At 43.4% G+C, this 15969-nt stretch overlaps 1 protein-coding gene across 2 annotated transcripts; it reads right to left on the bottom strand.

Annotated features, from left to right (window-relative positions):
• Positions 1-366: 366 nt before the first annotated feature.
• On the bottom strand, positions 367-14397 carry tox4a (TOX high mobility group box family member 4 a). 2 transcript variants are annotated; one of them, XM_083782881.1, is made up of 10 exons: positions 13872-14397; positions 11956-12018; positions 11749-11854; positions 10666-10841; positions 9215-9799; positions 8892-8972; positions 8540-8801; positions 6808-7223; positions 3231-3361; positions 367-2420 (listed from the first exon to the last, which is right to left on the bottom strand). In XM_083782881.1, exons 1-10 carry the CDS (start codon positions 13971-13973, stop codon positions 2363-2365), a joined length of 1980 nt encoding a protein of 659 aa, XP_083639007.1. In that variant the 5' UTR covers positions 13974-14397; the 3' UTR covers positions 367-2362. The 2 variants fall into 2 exon arrangements, with proteins under 2 accessions (XP_083639007.1, XP_083639008.1); XM_083782882.1 differs by having other exon boundaries at positions 11749-11851.
• Between the last annotated feature and the right edge of the window lie 1572 nt (positions 14398-15969).

The following is a 15969-nucleotide window of genomic DNA, read 5'->3' as shown; positions in this document are numbered from 1 at the left end:
GGATTAAAGCGTATACTGATCAACAGAATAATGTGTTTAACCCATTTTGGGCGGGAACCCCTTTTGGTGTTTTAAGCGTAATGTTATACTTTAGCTATTGAAAAATAGCAGATCTACAAGCTGCCGCGCTACGAGCTTGTACTGTAGGTCTGCTATTTTTGAAAAACCGTGAAAATGTGTATTCTTCCAGAGCAAACGTTATTAACTCAAATCTTTGCTTCTGGGCGTCCCTGGAAGTACATATTTTCAGATGGGGGTCGGCAGCCAAATACAGATAATTCTGGGGGTCCTTGACATGAAATTGTTTGAGAACCACTGACATAGAAACATGGGTTTTTCAGAAAACTGTGAGGATTTAGATTAGAAGGCATTTGTAGAATCGTCTTCAGGTCTAAATGCAAATAAACTTGAAAGCAGAAGAAAAGGCAAAACGCTTGTTGCCTTTCCTTCATGCCAGAGCCATAGAGTATAGACAGAGTTGCGACATCGAGGGGGCCGGGGAAAAAAAACAGCCCGGTCACGTGGTTCATGTACTCGCGCTAGCCCATAGACTTCCGTAAACTTCCGGTTGTCCCTATTTGCCAATAGAAGTCTATGTAGAAGAGCCGCCATTTGACTGGCCCCGCCATGAAGTGAACGGAGTTGTCGTAACTCTGTCTATAACTCCGCCTCTGTTTCACGTCACGCTAGCGAGCACTTCTCTTACAATCCCCCCCCCCCCCCCCCCATCCACATATTCAGTGAGCAACAGCATCGTGCGATGAAGTATATACACTACGTGCGTACCTCCCCCCACCAATAGCAACCAGGAAGGAGTCGTACATTACCAGGCAGAGGAAATTCACGTTTTGTATACAGTCCCAACGTGGAAACCATGACAAATTATCCGTGTTCTCAGACATAGTAAATCCGTCTGTCTCTCACTCCGTTCACTCAGTTCAGTGGTACATTTATCTTGTGCTAATCTGACAGACAGTGGACGGCGTCACTCACAGCAAGCACCAATGAGAAGCAACCACAAGACGACAGGGCTGAAAAGTTGTCCAATGGGAAAGAGGGAGGTATAGGGAGCACATGAATGGTCCAAATAATAGGCTTGAGATTTACAATAATGCAGAATCGATTTGTCCGTCACGGGGATTTCTCAGGACTCCAACGTCTTGATCAGGTGAGGGAGCGAAGGACTGGTGCACACAAAACGAGTTGACTTTTAAAGATTACACTCAGCATTCTGGGGCTCCAAATCTGATGCTCGTCTTTAACCAGCTCAAACTATCGGATCACGCTCAGATCTGTCCATATTCTAGTTGTTAACCACTTAAACCCTAACCTCGCCTCACCAGGCTTTCCACCACCTCGGAGGAAAGCCTGGTCTCTGTTTCAAAAGTCTGTATGATCCTGTCGGGAGTGGATGATATCGTTACGTCATGTTGTAGTATTGTTTTGTAGTCGACAGGCAGGAACAACAGGCGGCAACTTCCTTTTCCCTCAAACCGATTTTTCTCAAAAAAAAACTCTCGTAGCCAGTAGCTTTTATTGAGAAAAATCGGTTTAAGGGAAAAGTGTTGTTCCTGCCTGTCGACTACAAAACAATACGACAACATGACGTAACGATATCATCCGCTCCCCACAGGATCATATACCCTAAATGAAATGGTGCCCAGGCTACTTAAACCCTTTATTTATACTACCATAGTTGAGTGGATGCTGGAATCACCCAGGGTTCCAATACTAGACCTTCTAGTCTAGTAGTATTCCCCTCTACACTAAACCTCATCTCCGTGCTCACAATGGGGCGCAACACACTGAGACTGTAGAAGAATAGTGGATATAAAGCCCAAACATGTCTGATAATAATAATAATCAATCATGACGGCTTCGAACCAGTCGGAGACAAAACATTTGAAATCCAGTGGAGATTCACACCGAGACCCCGCCTGCTCTCTGTCCACTGTGTGACCTGTACAGACCAGTGCTGACCAGTTGTGGCCAAATCCAGTTATAAAAAAAAAAATCTGGGTTTTAAATAATACCTGACCAAACGTTTATATACTGCATACAGAATAAGCAATAGCAATGTACAACGTAACAATTTACATTTATGTACTTGCTGCTTTAGCTTAGAATGCGCTGCACATGTAAAATATCAGCATACAGAGTTCTGTAAACTATGACAAAAATATATACAAAAGTGTGTCGACATAGATCAGCCTACTGGGGGTTACAGGCAGCGTTTTGGTCAGTAGAGGGCAGTGGGAAGCTTTCGGTCCCGTGACACGTCCTAACTTGTGGTCTGTCCAGTCCGATGCCTGTGAAAACACTTGGTGTCCAGTTCTTTCTGTGACTGGTTTCTCCGAGATCCTCATTTGACTTTCCCGAAGCTGTGCTTCCTGATGGAACACCAGGCCATAAAAATATCCCTGGGGGAGAAAAGGAGGTGGTGTCAATAGATGATAATGCATTGGTCAGAGTCAGACATGAGGACAATAGATGATAATGCATTGTCAGAGTCAGACATGAGGACACGTTATGAATGTCAGACCCTTTTTTCTTTTGGAATGAAACAAGGCTCAGACAGAAATTCAATTAATGGGCTTGGACGAAAACCTATGGACCGATTCCGTAACGGGTCTCATGGTCGCAGCCTACGTATTTCCTGTAGGCGGAGACGCACCAAGCTTCTACTACAGTGAATGGAAAAGTGACTGATGTTAGTCTGCCTCAAACGTTACTCTTTTACCTGCTTTTTACTAACACTAACATTACAAAGATGCCCAGAACATCGGGATGAACCTGTGTAGTTTATGGCTGCTCCAACAGTAGTGGCAACATTAAACAAAAAGAAAAAACGGAATGTCAAAATATATACCGCAGTTGCTGAGACCAGAGCCATTGAGGTTAAGACAAAGCAGTGAAAGGTCCTGAAAGATACATAACGTCAGTCTTACCCAATACCCAATCTTTCTGTTTTATGAACACAAGGCTGCTGTACTTTATACCTCATACTTGAATGCTTAGTATGAGGTATAAAGTACAGCAGCCTTGTTCTGGTTGGTTCTGTGAAGATGTTATTATTTTCCAAATGTTTTCCATCCAGTTTTTTTTAGCCCAATCACTGAATTCAAATGTTACCAGGCATGTCGGCGGTAGGCGGAGATCTCCGATTGTTTGGCTATTATAATATAGCAACACACATTTCTCATGATCTGAATCAAATCAACCACACACACCTGCAGTGATTGGCCACACATTCGTTACTGCAGTACTCCTTGTCCCAGTCCTCGCTGTCAATCACTGGGTTGTTACAGCCGGCCCGAACACACACCCCCGGATCACTGGACTCATACGGCTCCATCTGCACCTGTAAGGACACCACCAGGTTGTTACAGCCTTATCACTGGACTCATACGGCTCCATCTGCACCTGTAAGGACACCACCAGGTTGTTACAGCCTTATCACACACACCCCCGGATCACTGGACTCATACGGCTCCATCTGCACCTGCACGGACACCACCACACGCTGAGGCACTGGTGACGTACCGTCCATTCGGACATACTGCCTGCCTACGATTAGCCTCGCGAAGACTCTAATCTGCCAGCCATTATATTCAAAGATTTGTGACACATTTTCACGATTTTTCAAAAATAGCAGACCTACAAGCTCGTAGCGCGCCACTCGGTGGCACGCTATGAGCTTGTAGATCTGCTATTTTTCAATAGCTTAAGTATAACATAATGCTTAGTTAGAACACCAAACAGCCTTGCGAAGACTCGAATCTGCCAGTGTAAAGACAGCTTGCCCTCGGTGGATCACAGCCACGCAAGGCTAATACACCATTACACATTTAGAAATCTTTTTATCTGCATTAACCGCCTGTATTTTTGACCACTAGCCAATAATTGTTTTATAATAAGTAGAAAATATTATTAATAAAACATCCACATGCAACTGCAATAACAAAACAAGTTAGATTTGTTGAGAAAAAGATCATGGCTAATATATTATTGTTGCTGTCGAGCTGAGAAAACTTGTGAATTAATGCCCAAGCTCACAAAATGCGTATGAGCTATTTTTAACATTGTTGGAAACGTATGTCTAACATTGAAAATGGTCATTTAAATCTGTGTCTTTTATAAATATTTAACAAGAGCATGTGACTAAATAATAATTACATTGAAAGAACACAGGTTCCTTTATTTCCTGAAAAGATAGTTTTGTGCAATATGCTTCTACGAATACGTTAACTTTGAAGCGTCACTCTACGCTTTAAGAGCGTGCGAACAGTGGCGACTATGGGCGATAAAACTCCCCTAGTGAGCGTTCCTGCGGTCATTACTGTATGTAATGTAAACGTATCACCGTTCCGCATGGAGGGTCAACAAAGCAACGCATGAATTTGATCCGGCTATCACCGGACCGATGTCGTCCAAAAGATACAATATTTTCATGTTTTTGAACGACGTTCCTCTGCCCACTTTAAACCATCGCCACTTTGCCTGCTATCGCCAGTAGCTAGCTAGTTATCTCTGGGTACATAGACAGACAAATAACACACTTCCGGGAAATACGCCAGGCTGTCGCACCGCTGTTAAAACGTGCAGGCAGGCAGTGTTGTTTTTGGCATCAAATTTCTATTTTAGTTTTAGTCTTTGGAATGAAACTTAATTTTGTTTTAGTCACATTTTAGTCACCTGGAATGTTTTAGTGTTAGTCTAGTTTTAGTCGACTAAATGTCATGAGATTTTAATCGACTAAATTTACGGTTGATTTTGTCGACTAAAATGTATTTTGGTGGGCCTTGATGCCGTCGTAATGACCGTTTTTACACTTGCTGAAAATAGCCGATCTACAAGCTCAGTTGTGAGCTTGTAGATCTGCTATTTTCAGCATGCAACCAAGTGTAAAATCACTAAAATGACTTATACTGGATCTCTTGTCCACTAGTCCCTTCCTAACATTTTTATCTAGTTACTTGCGCAAGCAGAGCGCACAAGTAATATTTTCGCCCGGTCTCTTCCGCCGTGACAGCTGTCCCGCCATTCGATGTTTATGCAGAAAAACATCAAATCTGTGCCTGTTTTGCTGGGACCAAACGGCCACAAATGACCATATCTCTTACGTCATCATTTAGAGCTAGTCATACGTATACTATATACATAATCAGTAAAAAATAAAATAGCAAGTTGTGCCTGATCTGCTGGGACCAGAGTACGTGGTGTGTATATGTATGAATAGCTCTTCACCCAAACTTATATAGATAGAAACTTGAATCATAGGTAGGTAGCAAATAGTTACATCTAAAAATTATACATTTCAAACGTTCCTTCACAGAGATACTGAGATTTGACAGTTTACAGCGGTCGAAAGGACTTGCACGCTCTGCTTGCGCACTAGTTGGCCATTTATGGCCTACTAGTGTGCAACAAGCAAGTATGCACTCGACAGAGTGCAGTTCTAGTTATTATTATTATTACTTGCGCAAGCAGAGTGTGCAAGTAATGTTTTTTGTCCGGTGCTCAGATGCGTATGTCCCGTGGCAGCGTATGACGTAATGATTAATTTGTGCTTGATATGGCAGTGGTGTCAGTCAGATTACATACATGTATACATACTGTAGGGGCATTACCCTAGGGTTTTAATGTGGGTAATATGTGTATTCAGATATATTAGTATTTCAAAGTTTAAGTGTCCATGATGTCATGGACACTGGTCTCTGGTCTTCCTTCCTGGACTACAAGTTGTCTCAGTGAGACAGCCCTCTCCTTCTGCACAAGAGAGTGCACCAAAGCATGTCCCTTAATAACATTTTCAATCAATGAATCAACTCCGTGCTAAGCCTTTATAGTGCACAGGCTTTGATTTTGAGAAAATATGTATGCATTTCAATGTGTACGGATGGGTCCCTGGCATGAGAGCGTCTTTGTGAGTAGTCGGGGCAGGCTGACATGCATGGTGACGTGTTTCCGTGTTTGTATGAATGAAAGGTTTTTGTGTTTTTGTTTATATTTGAGTACCTGGCTGATAAAGGGTACAGGCTCATATGACGTGTTTCATGAACCATTAGTTGAGAGTAAGTTAGGGCATCATGACATTCAGACACTATTGAGTGATTGGATGAATCACACAACCGTGTAAAAGAGAGCGGAGACAGAGAATTATTTCTTTGGTGTGATGGGACAAAAATCCACTCAAGTCCCACGAATAGAGCTACAAAACTAAAGGGCATGTAATGGACGAACTGCACTCAGGACTCATCTTGTGTTCTTTTATGTTGATTTGCGACTGAAAATGTAGCGATGCAGGTTTGGTTCAGGTAAATCTATATATATAGTTTTACTTGCGCAAGCAGAGCGTGCAAGTATTGTGGCCGTGGTGGCTTTTTTATGCGTATGCTCGGAGGTATATATATATATATATATATAAGGGTGACATAATTAAGATATGTTTCAATGTCGGGTTATAAACTGGCTGTCAATGGTGTCGTAATTACGATACGTTTCAATATTGGTTGGGTAACCGGTAACGTATAGTGTATGTATACATACTTTAGTATTTAATTTCAATATTCTACAGAGAGGCTGAGATTTGAAGGTTTGTAGAGGTCAACAGTACTTGCGCGTTCTGCTTGCGCACTAGTAGGCCATTTATGGCCTACTTGTGTGGAACATGCAAGTAGGCACTCGACAGAGTGCAGTTCTAGTTTTTATTTGTTTTCGCCAGTGAAAAATGGTAGTCGACGAACATTTTTCGTCGTAGTTTTAGTCGACGAAATCAACACTGCCGCCAGGCTTCAGGCTCTTTACCTGTTCCGAGTGCAGTTCTTCTTCTTCTTCTTCCTCCATGTCTTCGTCGTCCGTGTTGCCGAGCGACTCCACAGACTTCACCCCCTGCAGGGCCATGGCCGGCATGGCCTTGGGGGACCGGGGATCTGACGACACCTCAACGCCGCCGCCGCTGGCCGCCGTGCTGCTCGCCACGATGATGGGCGTGGCCTCGGCGCACTGCAGCGAGGAGGGGACTATTTTGATCTGGAGCGGCGGGGGAGGGGTGGCTGCGGCGATGGACGCGCCGCCGGGTTTAGCCAGCAGGGGCGGCGGTGGCGCCGGCGCCATCTGCTGGAGCCGCGGGGGCGGCGGGGCGCTCTGCATCTGCTGCAGCGGAGGAGGCTGGCGGGGCTGCAGCGTACGGACCCCCGACGGCAGCACCGTCACCACCTGACCTATAGGAGCAGAGAGGAACTATATGAGCCAACCAGACGGCAGCACCGTCACCACCTGACCTACAGGAGACAATAGGAACTATATGAGCCAACCAGACGGCAGCACCGGCAGCACCAAAACCGTCATACATTCATTCATATCTTCACGACTGGATTACTGTAACTCACTGTACTCTGGTATGAGCAAAAAATATATATCTCGCCTCCAGATGGTGCAGAACTCTGCGGCTCGCCTTCTCACTAACACGAGAAAACGTGAACATATCACACCGATTTTAGCTAGTCTTCACTGGCTCCCTGTAAGCTACAGAATTGATTTTAAGATTTTATTAATTACTTTTAAAGCTCTACATGGCCTAGCTCCCATTTATTTAAGAGATTTGCTGAAACCCCATAACCCTGTGCGCTCCCTTAGGTCATCGGGGAGGGCCCTCCTAGTTCCTCCTGCAACGCGTCTGGTCACTCGGGGTGGCCGGGCCTTTGCGGCTCGGGCACCTTTGCTCTGGAACTCCCTGCCTTTGGCTCTTAGATTAGCAGAATCAGTGCCTTCTTTTAAAACGCTTTTAAAAACACATCTGTATGCCAAGTGTTTTTCCTAATATTGTTTTTTATTGTTTTATTTACCTGTTATTTTCTTCATGCTTTATTATATCTGATGTTTTGTTGTTTTTATGATTACTGTTTTTATAACCTGTCTGTAAAGCACTTTGTAACTATACGTTTGGAAAGGTGCTATACAAATAAAATTCATTCATTCATTCATTCACCTGACCTACAGGAGACAATAGGAACTATATGAGCCAACCAGACGGCAGCACCGTCACCACCTGACCTACAGAGGAGACAATAGGAACTATATGAGCCAACCAGACGGCAGCACCGTCACCACCTGACCTACAGAGGAGACAATAGGAACTATATGAGCCAACCAGACGGCAGCACCGTCACCACCTGACCTACAGGAGCACATAGGAACTATATGACATGAGCCAACCAGACGGCAGCACCGTCACCACCTGACCTAGAGGAGCAGATAGGAACTATATGACATGAGCCAACCAATGGCAGGGCTTGAATATGAACTCATGACATGAGACAACCAAGGCAGGGCTTGAATTACCAGGCTTGGTCATTCGTTATCTAAGGAACTCCTTAGATAACGAATGAATTCTTCTTTGTTTTCTTTTTGGTAACAGGGTGGACAAGATAAGCTTCGGCTTCAGCCCAAACCTTTCATGCCAAGTAGTCACCTACCTTGTTGACCAAGTTGTAAGCTTGACAACTGTATTGTTTTTAAACAACAAAAAAGAACTAACCTCCGCCGTGGTTGGAGATGATGATCTTGGTGATGGTTTGCGTGGCGGGGGGCGGACTGGTGGTGGGCACCGTGGCAGGTTTGGCGCCGGTGCGTGACCTCGTGGTGACCTCGGGCACGTCCAGGATGATGTTGGAGGCACAGATGTTGGTGATGGTGTTCTCGTCGGGGTTGTACGCCGACAGGCGGCCCATCTGGAGGCCGACGGAGGACGCGTTGGCCGGGGGCAGCGAAGGGCCCGCGTCAGCCACCTCACCGCAGGGCTGTGGGGACAAATCAGAAGAGTCACCAACTGGAGCGTTCCATGAGGGCAAACCATCCCCACCCCAACATGGAGGACAAGATCACTGTACCTGTGACAGCTGGCTGGCTCTGTACGCTGCCAAGAGTTTCAAATAATCTTTTTTCGCCATTTCCGTCTTTCGCTTGTACACCTAGTGAGGTATGGGACGAAAAGAGAAAGAAAGAAAAAGATATGACATTTCTCATCACCTTCTGTAAATCTTACACCCCTTACAGGCACCCTTAAGGCTCATACATAGTCTGGATTTTCCGAACTACAACATGACGTCACGAGCCGCGGTGAAGAGTAAACCACCAGCGGTGGTCACCTCACCACCGGAAATCCAGACTATGAATAGGCAGGCAGGCGTCGGCCGTAATTATTGTTCTCTACCTGCTTCTGCTCCTCGGCCAGGCTGTCCCACATGGAGGCCACGATCTTGGAGACTTCCCCAAAGGAGGCATTGGGGTTCTGCCCCTTGATGGCGGCCTGCGTGTCCCTGAAGAACAGGGCGTACGCCGACACGGGCTTCTGGGGCTCGTTGGGGTCCTTCTTCTTCCGCCCCGGTTTCTTGGGTCCCACACCGGGGGACACGGTGGACGGCTTGCCCCCGCCTCTCCCTCTGGCGGCGGCAGGGGGGACAGAGGACAGGCTGGGTGGAGCGGAGGACATGGGCGGGAGGACGGAGGTGGTGGTCAGAGGGATGGGAGAGTCCACCAGGACACTCTGGTACAGCGTGCCAGAGTCCATGTCGTCGTCCTGCAAGGAGCCGGCCGGAGAGGCCGTGGCCGACAACGGCTGCTCGTTTGACTTCACACGTGATAGAGAGATGTGCCCCCCTGCGAGGCCCAGGCCCAGCTCCGATTGGTCGATCGTCGTCAGCTGACTGCTTCCCATGAGGCTGTTGTTTATGTCCGCCACGTCTATGGTCATGGGGGAGGAGCTCCTGAAGTGTGACGCCATGGAACCGCCCATTTCCTGGAGAGGGAACGGAATAGGGACGAGGGAAGAAGACAAAAGGACAAACTGACCAAGACCGTTCAATTAGCAGAGGCACCGTCATTGGTTGGTTGGTTAATGCATGTTTTTTCCTCCGAGATCCGTTTATAATCTACGCATGATGGAAATATGCGAAGCAGTTCTGTACGCACTTATCAGCGTACAGAACGCCCATTCGGCCATGGGAGACATCATGGCCCCCGGGCGTGGTTTAAAAAACTACCATAATTCAACACAGGTGAATTGGACTGGAGAATTCAGGAGGAAGGTGGTGAGTTGTGACAAGAGGTAAAATGTAAGGTCATGTCGTAACCCCTACTTCTCAACTGCTGGTGGTGCTTGGAACTACACATTAAAACACATTGTAAAATTAAATAAATATTTATAAAACACGGTTAATGCTGCTGTGCATTTAAGTATTTCAAGTCCAAGCATTTCAAGTTAATTTCTAAAATTTAAAAATTTCTAAAATGTCTAAACAATTCAAATGTTAATATTGAAAATGGAAGAAATGTAAAAAAAAAGATATATATATGGATGTTATCATGTTTGCTAATCAATGCATGGAGAGAGAAGGGTCCTGTGTCAGATGCCCGACACCCCCTCTCTCTTCCTCCCTTTCTTTGTTTTCTTGGAAAACACGATTGGAACTATTATTATAATTATTATTATTATTATTATATGCACGAAAACAAATTGCAGCCACTTTTTAACCTGTAAAACTGTGACGTGACAATAAAGATGATTCTGAACAACAACATACAGTAACAGTCTGACTGAGGTTTACGCACGTTTTCCAATAACCAAACCCAACAACCATCACACACACACAAAGGGGGACTCACCAGGGCGGAGGAACTGAGCAGACCTCCTCCTCCAGAGGACTGGCTCATCACTCCTAGGTTCATGTGATCCAGGCCCTGGGCGCCGGCATTCACAAACGTGGAGGCGAAGGAGGGGTCGTTGGCCCCCACCACCAGGTTACTGACCAGGCTGCCCGAGCCCGAGGGTCCGCCCGTACCTTCAGTCAGGGGTGGAAAAAAGTACTCTGTTTCTCTCATATAGTATCAATACTGAAATATAGAGCGTCGCAGTCCCGCCCCCTCGAGAGACCCGGAAAAGAAATCCCCGTTCATTTTCCTCATAGACTTTTGAAAACGTATTTATTTAAAGACCTTTTAAGCGTCGTACGAAGCCAACTCTTGTCGTGACAAATCATGACCACAAACAAAATAATTCGGGCCAAACATTTCCTTCAACATTCATTTCCTGGGCCTGGCGTCGTCATGAAAGGGGCGGGACTGCGACGCTCTATAGAAGTAGTCCGTTACAAGAAAAAGCCCGGAATTCAAAATGCCGTTGAGTGAAAAGTACAAATGTATTTGCGTCAAAATTTACTTAAAAGTACCTAAAGTAAAAGTAGTGATTGTGCAGAATGTCCCATTTAAGTTTGTATAAAAACATTTCAAGATAGCAAATCTACAAGCTCACAATACAAGCTCACAATGCCGACATTATATAGGGCTGAAGTGGTTCATGTATTTGAAATAATGATCAAAATCTATAAAGTAACTAAAGTTTTCAAATAAATGTAGTGGAGTAAAAGCACAATATTTGCCTCTGAGATGTAGTGGAGTAGAAGTAAAGGTATTGGAAACTGGAAATACACGTACAAGTACAAATACGATCACAAATTGTACTTAACCCATTTTGGGCGGGAACCCCTTTTGGTGTTAGCATTATGTTATGATTTAGCTTTTGAAAAATAGTGGCGCGCTACGAGCTTGTAGGTCTGCTATTTTAGAAAAATCTAAGAACGTCTGACATAGAAACATAGCTTTTTCAGAAAACTGTCTGGATTTTTAGAATCTGATCTCGGGTCAAAATGGGCTAAGTACAGTACTTAGTTACTTTACGCCACTGCGTACCTTCGGACCCGTCGGACAGCTGATCGAAGCACTGCGTCACGGTGTCCAGAGAGATGGGAGGGATCTCAAACACCTCATCCCCGAGGCTGGGGGTATGGAATGTCTGCTGAATAGGGTGAAAATAAAGAATCATGGGGTCAGCCACTGGTTGGTTGGTGAGTGGAGCGCCGCCAACTGTCGTATTCGACAATATGTTTTAACACTCACCTCGGCGGAGAGAAAGTGACCTGCTCCGTTGATGGTTAAGTAATGTTCGTTGCTTCCTGGAAACTACAAGACGACAGAGGGTTATTATGCCGTGTGTGTGAGAGCATGAACATTAGCAACAAATATCAACAACTGTTGCTATGCAGGACAAGCTTTTCATCACCTCACAACTGTCAGTGTTTTTTACATGGCTGTGTTGTTGAACAACACGCAGCTTAACGTCAGGAAAGTTACATGACTGAGGTGATGGCAATAATACTAATGACCGTGGTCTTTTGATTGATTGATTGATTGATAATTTTATTAGACAATGAGATGCAAGCACAGCATCAAAAACAGCATTGGTCCAAAAGGACAGCGCCGAAGACATGAAAACTCCTGTCGTTAATGTTGATGTTGGATACTGTTTATCCCTCTGTCATTTCCTCGTATTTCTAGTTTATTTAAATAATGTCATGCTCATTTGTCCAGTGCATAGCCTACTACAGGCCTGGTTGACTAGATTTAGAAGACATTTGTCCAGTGCATAGCCTACTACAGGCCTGGTTGACTAGATTTAGAAGACATTTTGTCCAGTGCATAGCCTACTGCAGGCCTGGTTGACTAGATAGAAGACATTTGTCCAGTGCATAGCCTACTGCAGGCCTGGTTGACTAGAGTTAGAAGACATTTGTCCCGTGCATAGCCTACTGCAGGCCTGGTTGACTAGATTTAGAAGACATGTGTCCAGTGCATAGCCTACTGCAGGCCTGGTGGACTAGATTTAGAAGACGTGTCCAGTGCATAGCCTACTGCAGGCCTGGTTGACTAGATTTAGAAGACATGACTTGTGTCCAGTGCATAGCCTACTGCAGGCCTGGTGGACGAGATTTGATGCTCTTGCTACTGAAATGATCGATTATTTATATGGAGAAATAAATCCCGTAATTTAACATCTCAAATGGGTGAGAAGGACAGCTTGCCCGTCTCCTCACTGATAACGTGCCTATTGGAAAAGGACGGGTTGGGGAGGCACTTAACGAATGTATTATGATTAGGCCACAAAACCTCATTTGATAAGGTTTTTGATAAGGACCACAATCTAAGAAGATCTGCCATCGTTAAGAAACTTAATCAAGATGTGATTTTTTCGGTCTGTTATTTGGTCCAGAATTCCCTACTCTTCTGAAAATAGCCATTTGTACTATGTTCTCCATTTAACTTCACATTACATATTGGTGGGGATTCTGAACAATAAACATTATTATTTGATTATACAATGATGCTAAAAGGACAGCACAGAGAGCTTTAAAGGACGTGTTTGCATTGCGCTCCTATGTATTCAATTCATCCAGACATTTCAAGACATGGCGTAGAATAATATACTGTAATCATCATCAACACTACTATAGTAGCAATAAACATGTACAGTAAACAGTGGGGGGGGGGGGGGGCATTTCTGGTGTTGCCCTTTTATGGCGGTTTTGAAGGAGTCACACATTTTGATGTCTGTTGGTAGGGCATTCAATTAATCAATAAACACATGTACAGTAAACTGTGTGTGTGTGTGTGTGTCTGTGTGTGTGTGTGTGTGAGAGAGAGAGAGAGAGAGAGAGAGCGCGCACTCTCAAGACATAGATTGTTAAATATCTGTATATTACTTAACTTACAAGAAGTCTACACAATTAGATAATGTAAAATAATTGTTATTTTGATGAACGTTTTGCCTGTTATCTCTCCTATAATGGATGGTACCACAGTCCACATCAATACAGCATGGAATTGTGGACAAAATCTTGTTCAAAATCTTGAACATATTAAAGTCAAGACAAGTTTTGGGTCCGAGAGAGAGGCTAAATGTCATCAAATAGTGGTCCGTGGCTTAAATGCAGAATACATAAATAATGGATCAGTCAGTTCAGTGTACTGTACTTTACCTTATTTTCCGAGTATCCACTGTACGGCTGTGTGTCCAAGAACTCCGAGTCCACATTTTGACCCGAGCCATCCGACAGGTCGGAGTAAAAATTCAGATCCATTCTTAAATTAAAAAAGGCCCCCTCTGTACTGTAGACGTTTGGAAACCCTGCGGTTTTATCACAAACGACGTTCACTTATAAAGACTAATAAAGATAGTAAGATACCTATGTTTTATTATTATTTATCCATTTCAGCTATAAAGGCTAAAACAGGTGGGATAGATAGATACTAGGGGAGCTAGCGTCAGTTAGCGCACTAAGCTAAAGCTAACCGTTACAACAACCTCCCCCGTTTCACGGTAACGGTCACTTTTTAGGTTGCTATGATCCACGCGTAACGTTAACGGAATTAATGTATGCTGACGGTGATATATACCACACTACAGGGTGTTCTACAAACTTTAAATAAATAAACAAACATAAGCGCGATTTATTTAGCAGCAGAGTAAGTTGGGCCCGTGAGCCTCAGTGCACCACAATGAGCAGCTCCTGGCTGGCTGGATGGATCATCGATCGACGATCATCATCACACACACACACAGGACTACAGTCAGACAGAACCAATCGACCACAGTACAAACATTGCTCTCGTATGCACTCACGTGACGTCAGTCAATCTAAGATTTGATTTGACCAAAAATAAATTGTTTGTATGATCCTTTCCTTAGGGTCATCCAAATCCAAATGACATATTAAAAAAATAGTATTATATACATTTTGCATTCATGGTAAATCCAAGGGTTGAAAGTTGGAGTAGGCTAGCCTGCTACGATAAAAAAAACCAAAAAGGCAAAAAGGCATTTTTTATGATTCTGAATCCATTCAAAGCATTAGCTTTGCACAGAAAACATGCCCAAATGTGCCCAAATATTAAAGCATAATTGAAATTAGATTGTTTTTGCCTTAAAGGTTTTTAATGGTATACTCCAACTTTCAACCCCTGAATTTACTATGATCCAAAATGTATATAATACTAATTTTTTATATGTTATTTGGATGACCCTTTAATTATCTCTGGCCCATAGCTCTAATGTCGTTGCATTTAGAATGCAATAAATAGATTCATGGTTGGTACAGTATTGTAGGCTAATGATTTTGTTACACCATTTACCTGTGGTGTAAATAAGTTTGAAAACGTTTTCACCAGAGGAGACTAGGTTGTGATAGACAGTCCCAGACAGTTGTGTTTTGCTTTTGTGTGGATTATAAATACTAGATGTGGGCTATGAGTTTTTGTATTGAGTTGTGCTTGAAATGTACTGTAAATCTCCAAACTGTTAATAAATTATTCAATCAATCAATATGAACTGAATTTGAATTGAATTATTTATTTAGGAAACAAGACAACTGTTATTTTATGAGTATGAAGACAATAGATAGCCTTTTATCAATATATATATAACATATATATACTGTACAATTGTACAGTACACATCAGACGTTGTTTATTTGCATTGGCTGGCTACTTAAAGTTTTTTTCAACCAAGGTTCATGTTTTAGGTTGTTATTAGAGAAAGTAAAAGATGAGTGTTATTTTTATTTTATTTGCTGCTTTCTTTCGTTTTAGGGATTTTAGCTGTTTTTGACAGGGGGGCGGGGGCATTCGAGCATTGGGCTAAATATGTATTTTTTTACACAATTGTATGGTGATTTCTTTTTTTATGGTTTACTATAGTCCCAATAAACGCCAGGAAATTACATCTGTCCACAGAAGATCACAGGATCTACTGAATGTGAAGGTAGAAAATTAACACTCATCTTTTACTTTCTCTAATAACCTAAAACATGAACCTTGGTTGAAAAAAACTAAAGTTGTCCTTTAATCTGCAGATGTGTGTTGTATTGTACTATCAATAAATGAACACATTGGACACTCTTTGACATGTTTCATTCAGAGTATCTTTCTCAAAACACAGGCCTTGAACAGGGCTCATTGTATTCGCTGTACAGTACACATCATTTTGTAAAAGTGATTATTATAATTACAAAATGATTTTTTTATTCGAATGCTAGAGAAAAGTTCTCCTTTAGGCTTGTGTGTACATAATACACACCC

This window comes from Protomyctophum parallelum (genome assembly GCF_964188405.1).
Source record: "Protomyctophum parallelum genome assembly, chromosome: 14".
NCBI classification, from domain to species: domain Eukaryota; kingdom Metazoa; phylum Chordata; class Actinopteri; order Myctophiformes; family Myctophidae; genus Protomyctophum; species Protomyctophum parallelum.
Note: the sequence above shows the minus strand (reverse complement) of the source record. Positions and strands in the feature narration are given on the sequence as shown.

Bases quoted from the DNA above. Each gene is read 5' to 3' on its own strand.
- tox4a (XM_083782881.1), bottom strand. From the start codon at position 13,973: ATGGATCTGAATTTTTACTCCGACCTGTCGGATGGCTCGGGTCAAAAT. The intron at 10,842-11,748 runs GTACGCAGTGGC...CCCTGACTGAAG, and splicing joins GCTGTCCGACGGGTCCGAAG to GTACGGGCGGACCCTCGGGC. The intron at 8,973-9,214 runs GTAGAGAACAAT...ATACCTCACTAG, and splicing joins TGGCCGAGGAGCAGAAGCAG to GTGTACAAGCGAAAGACGGA.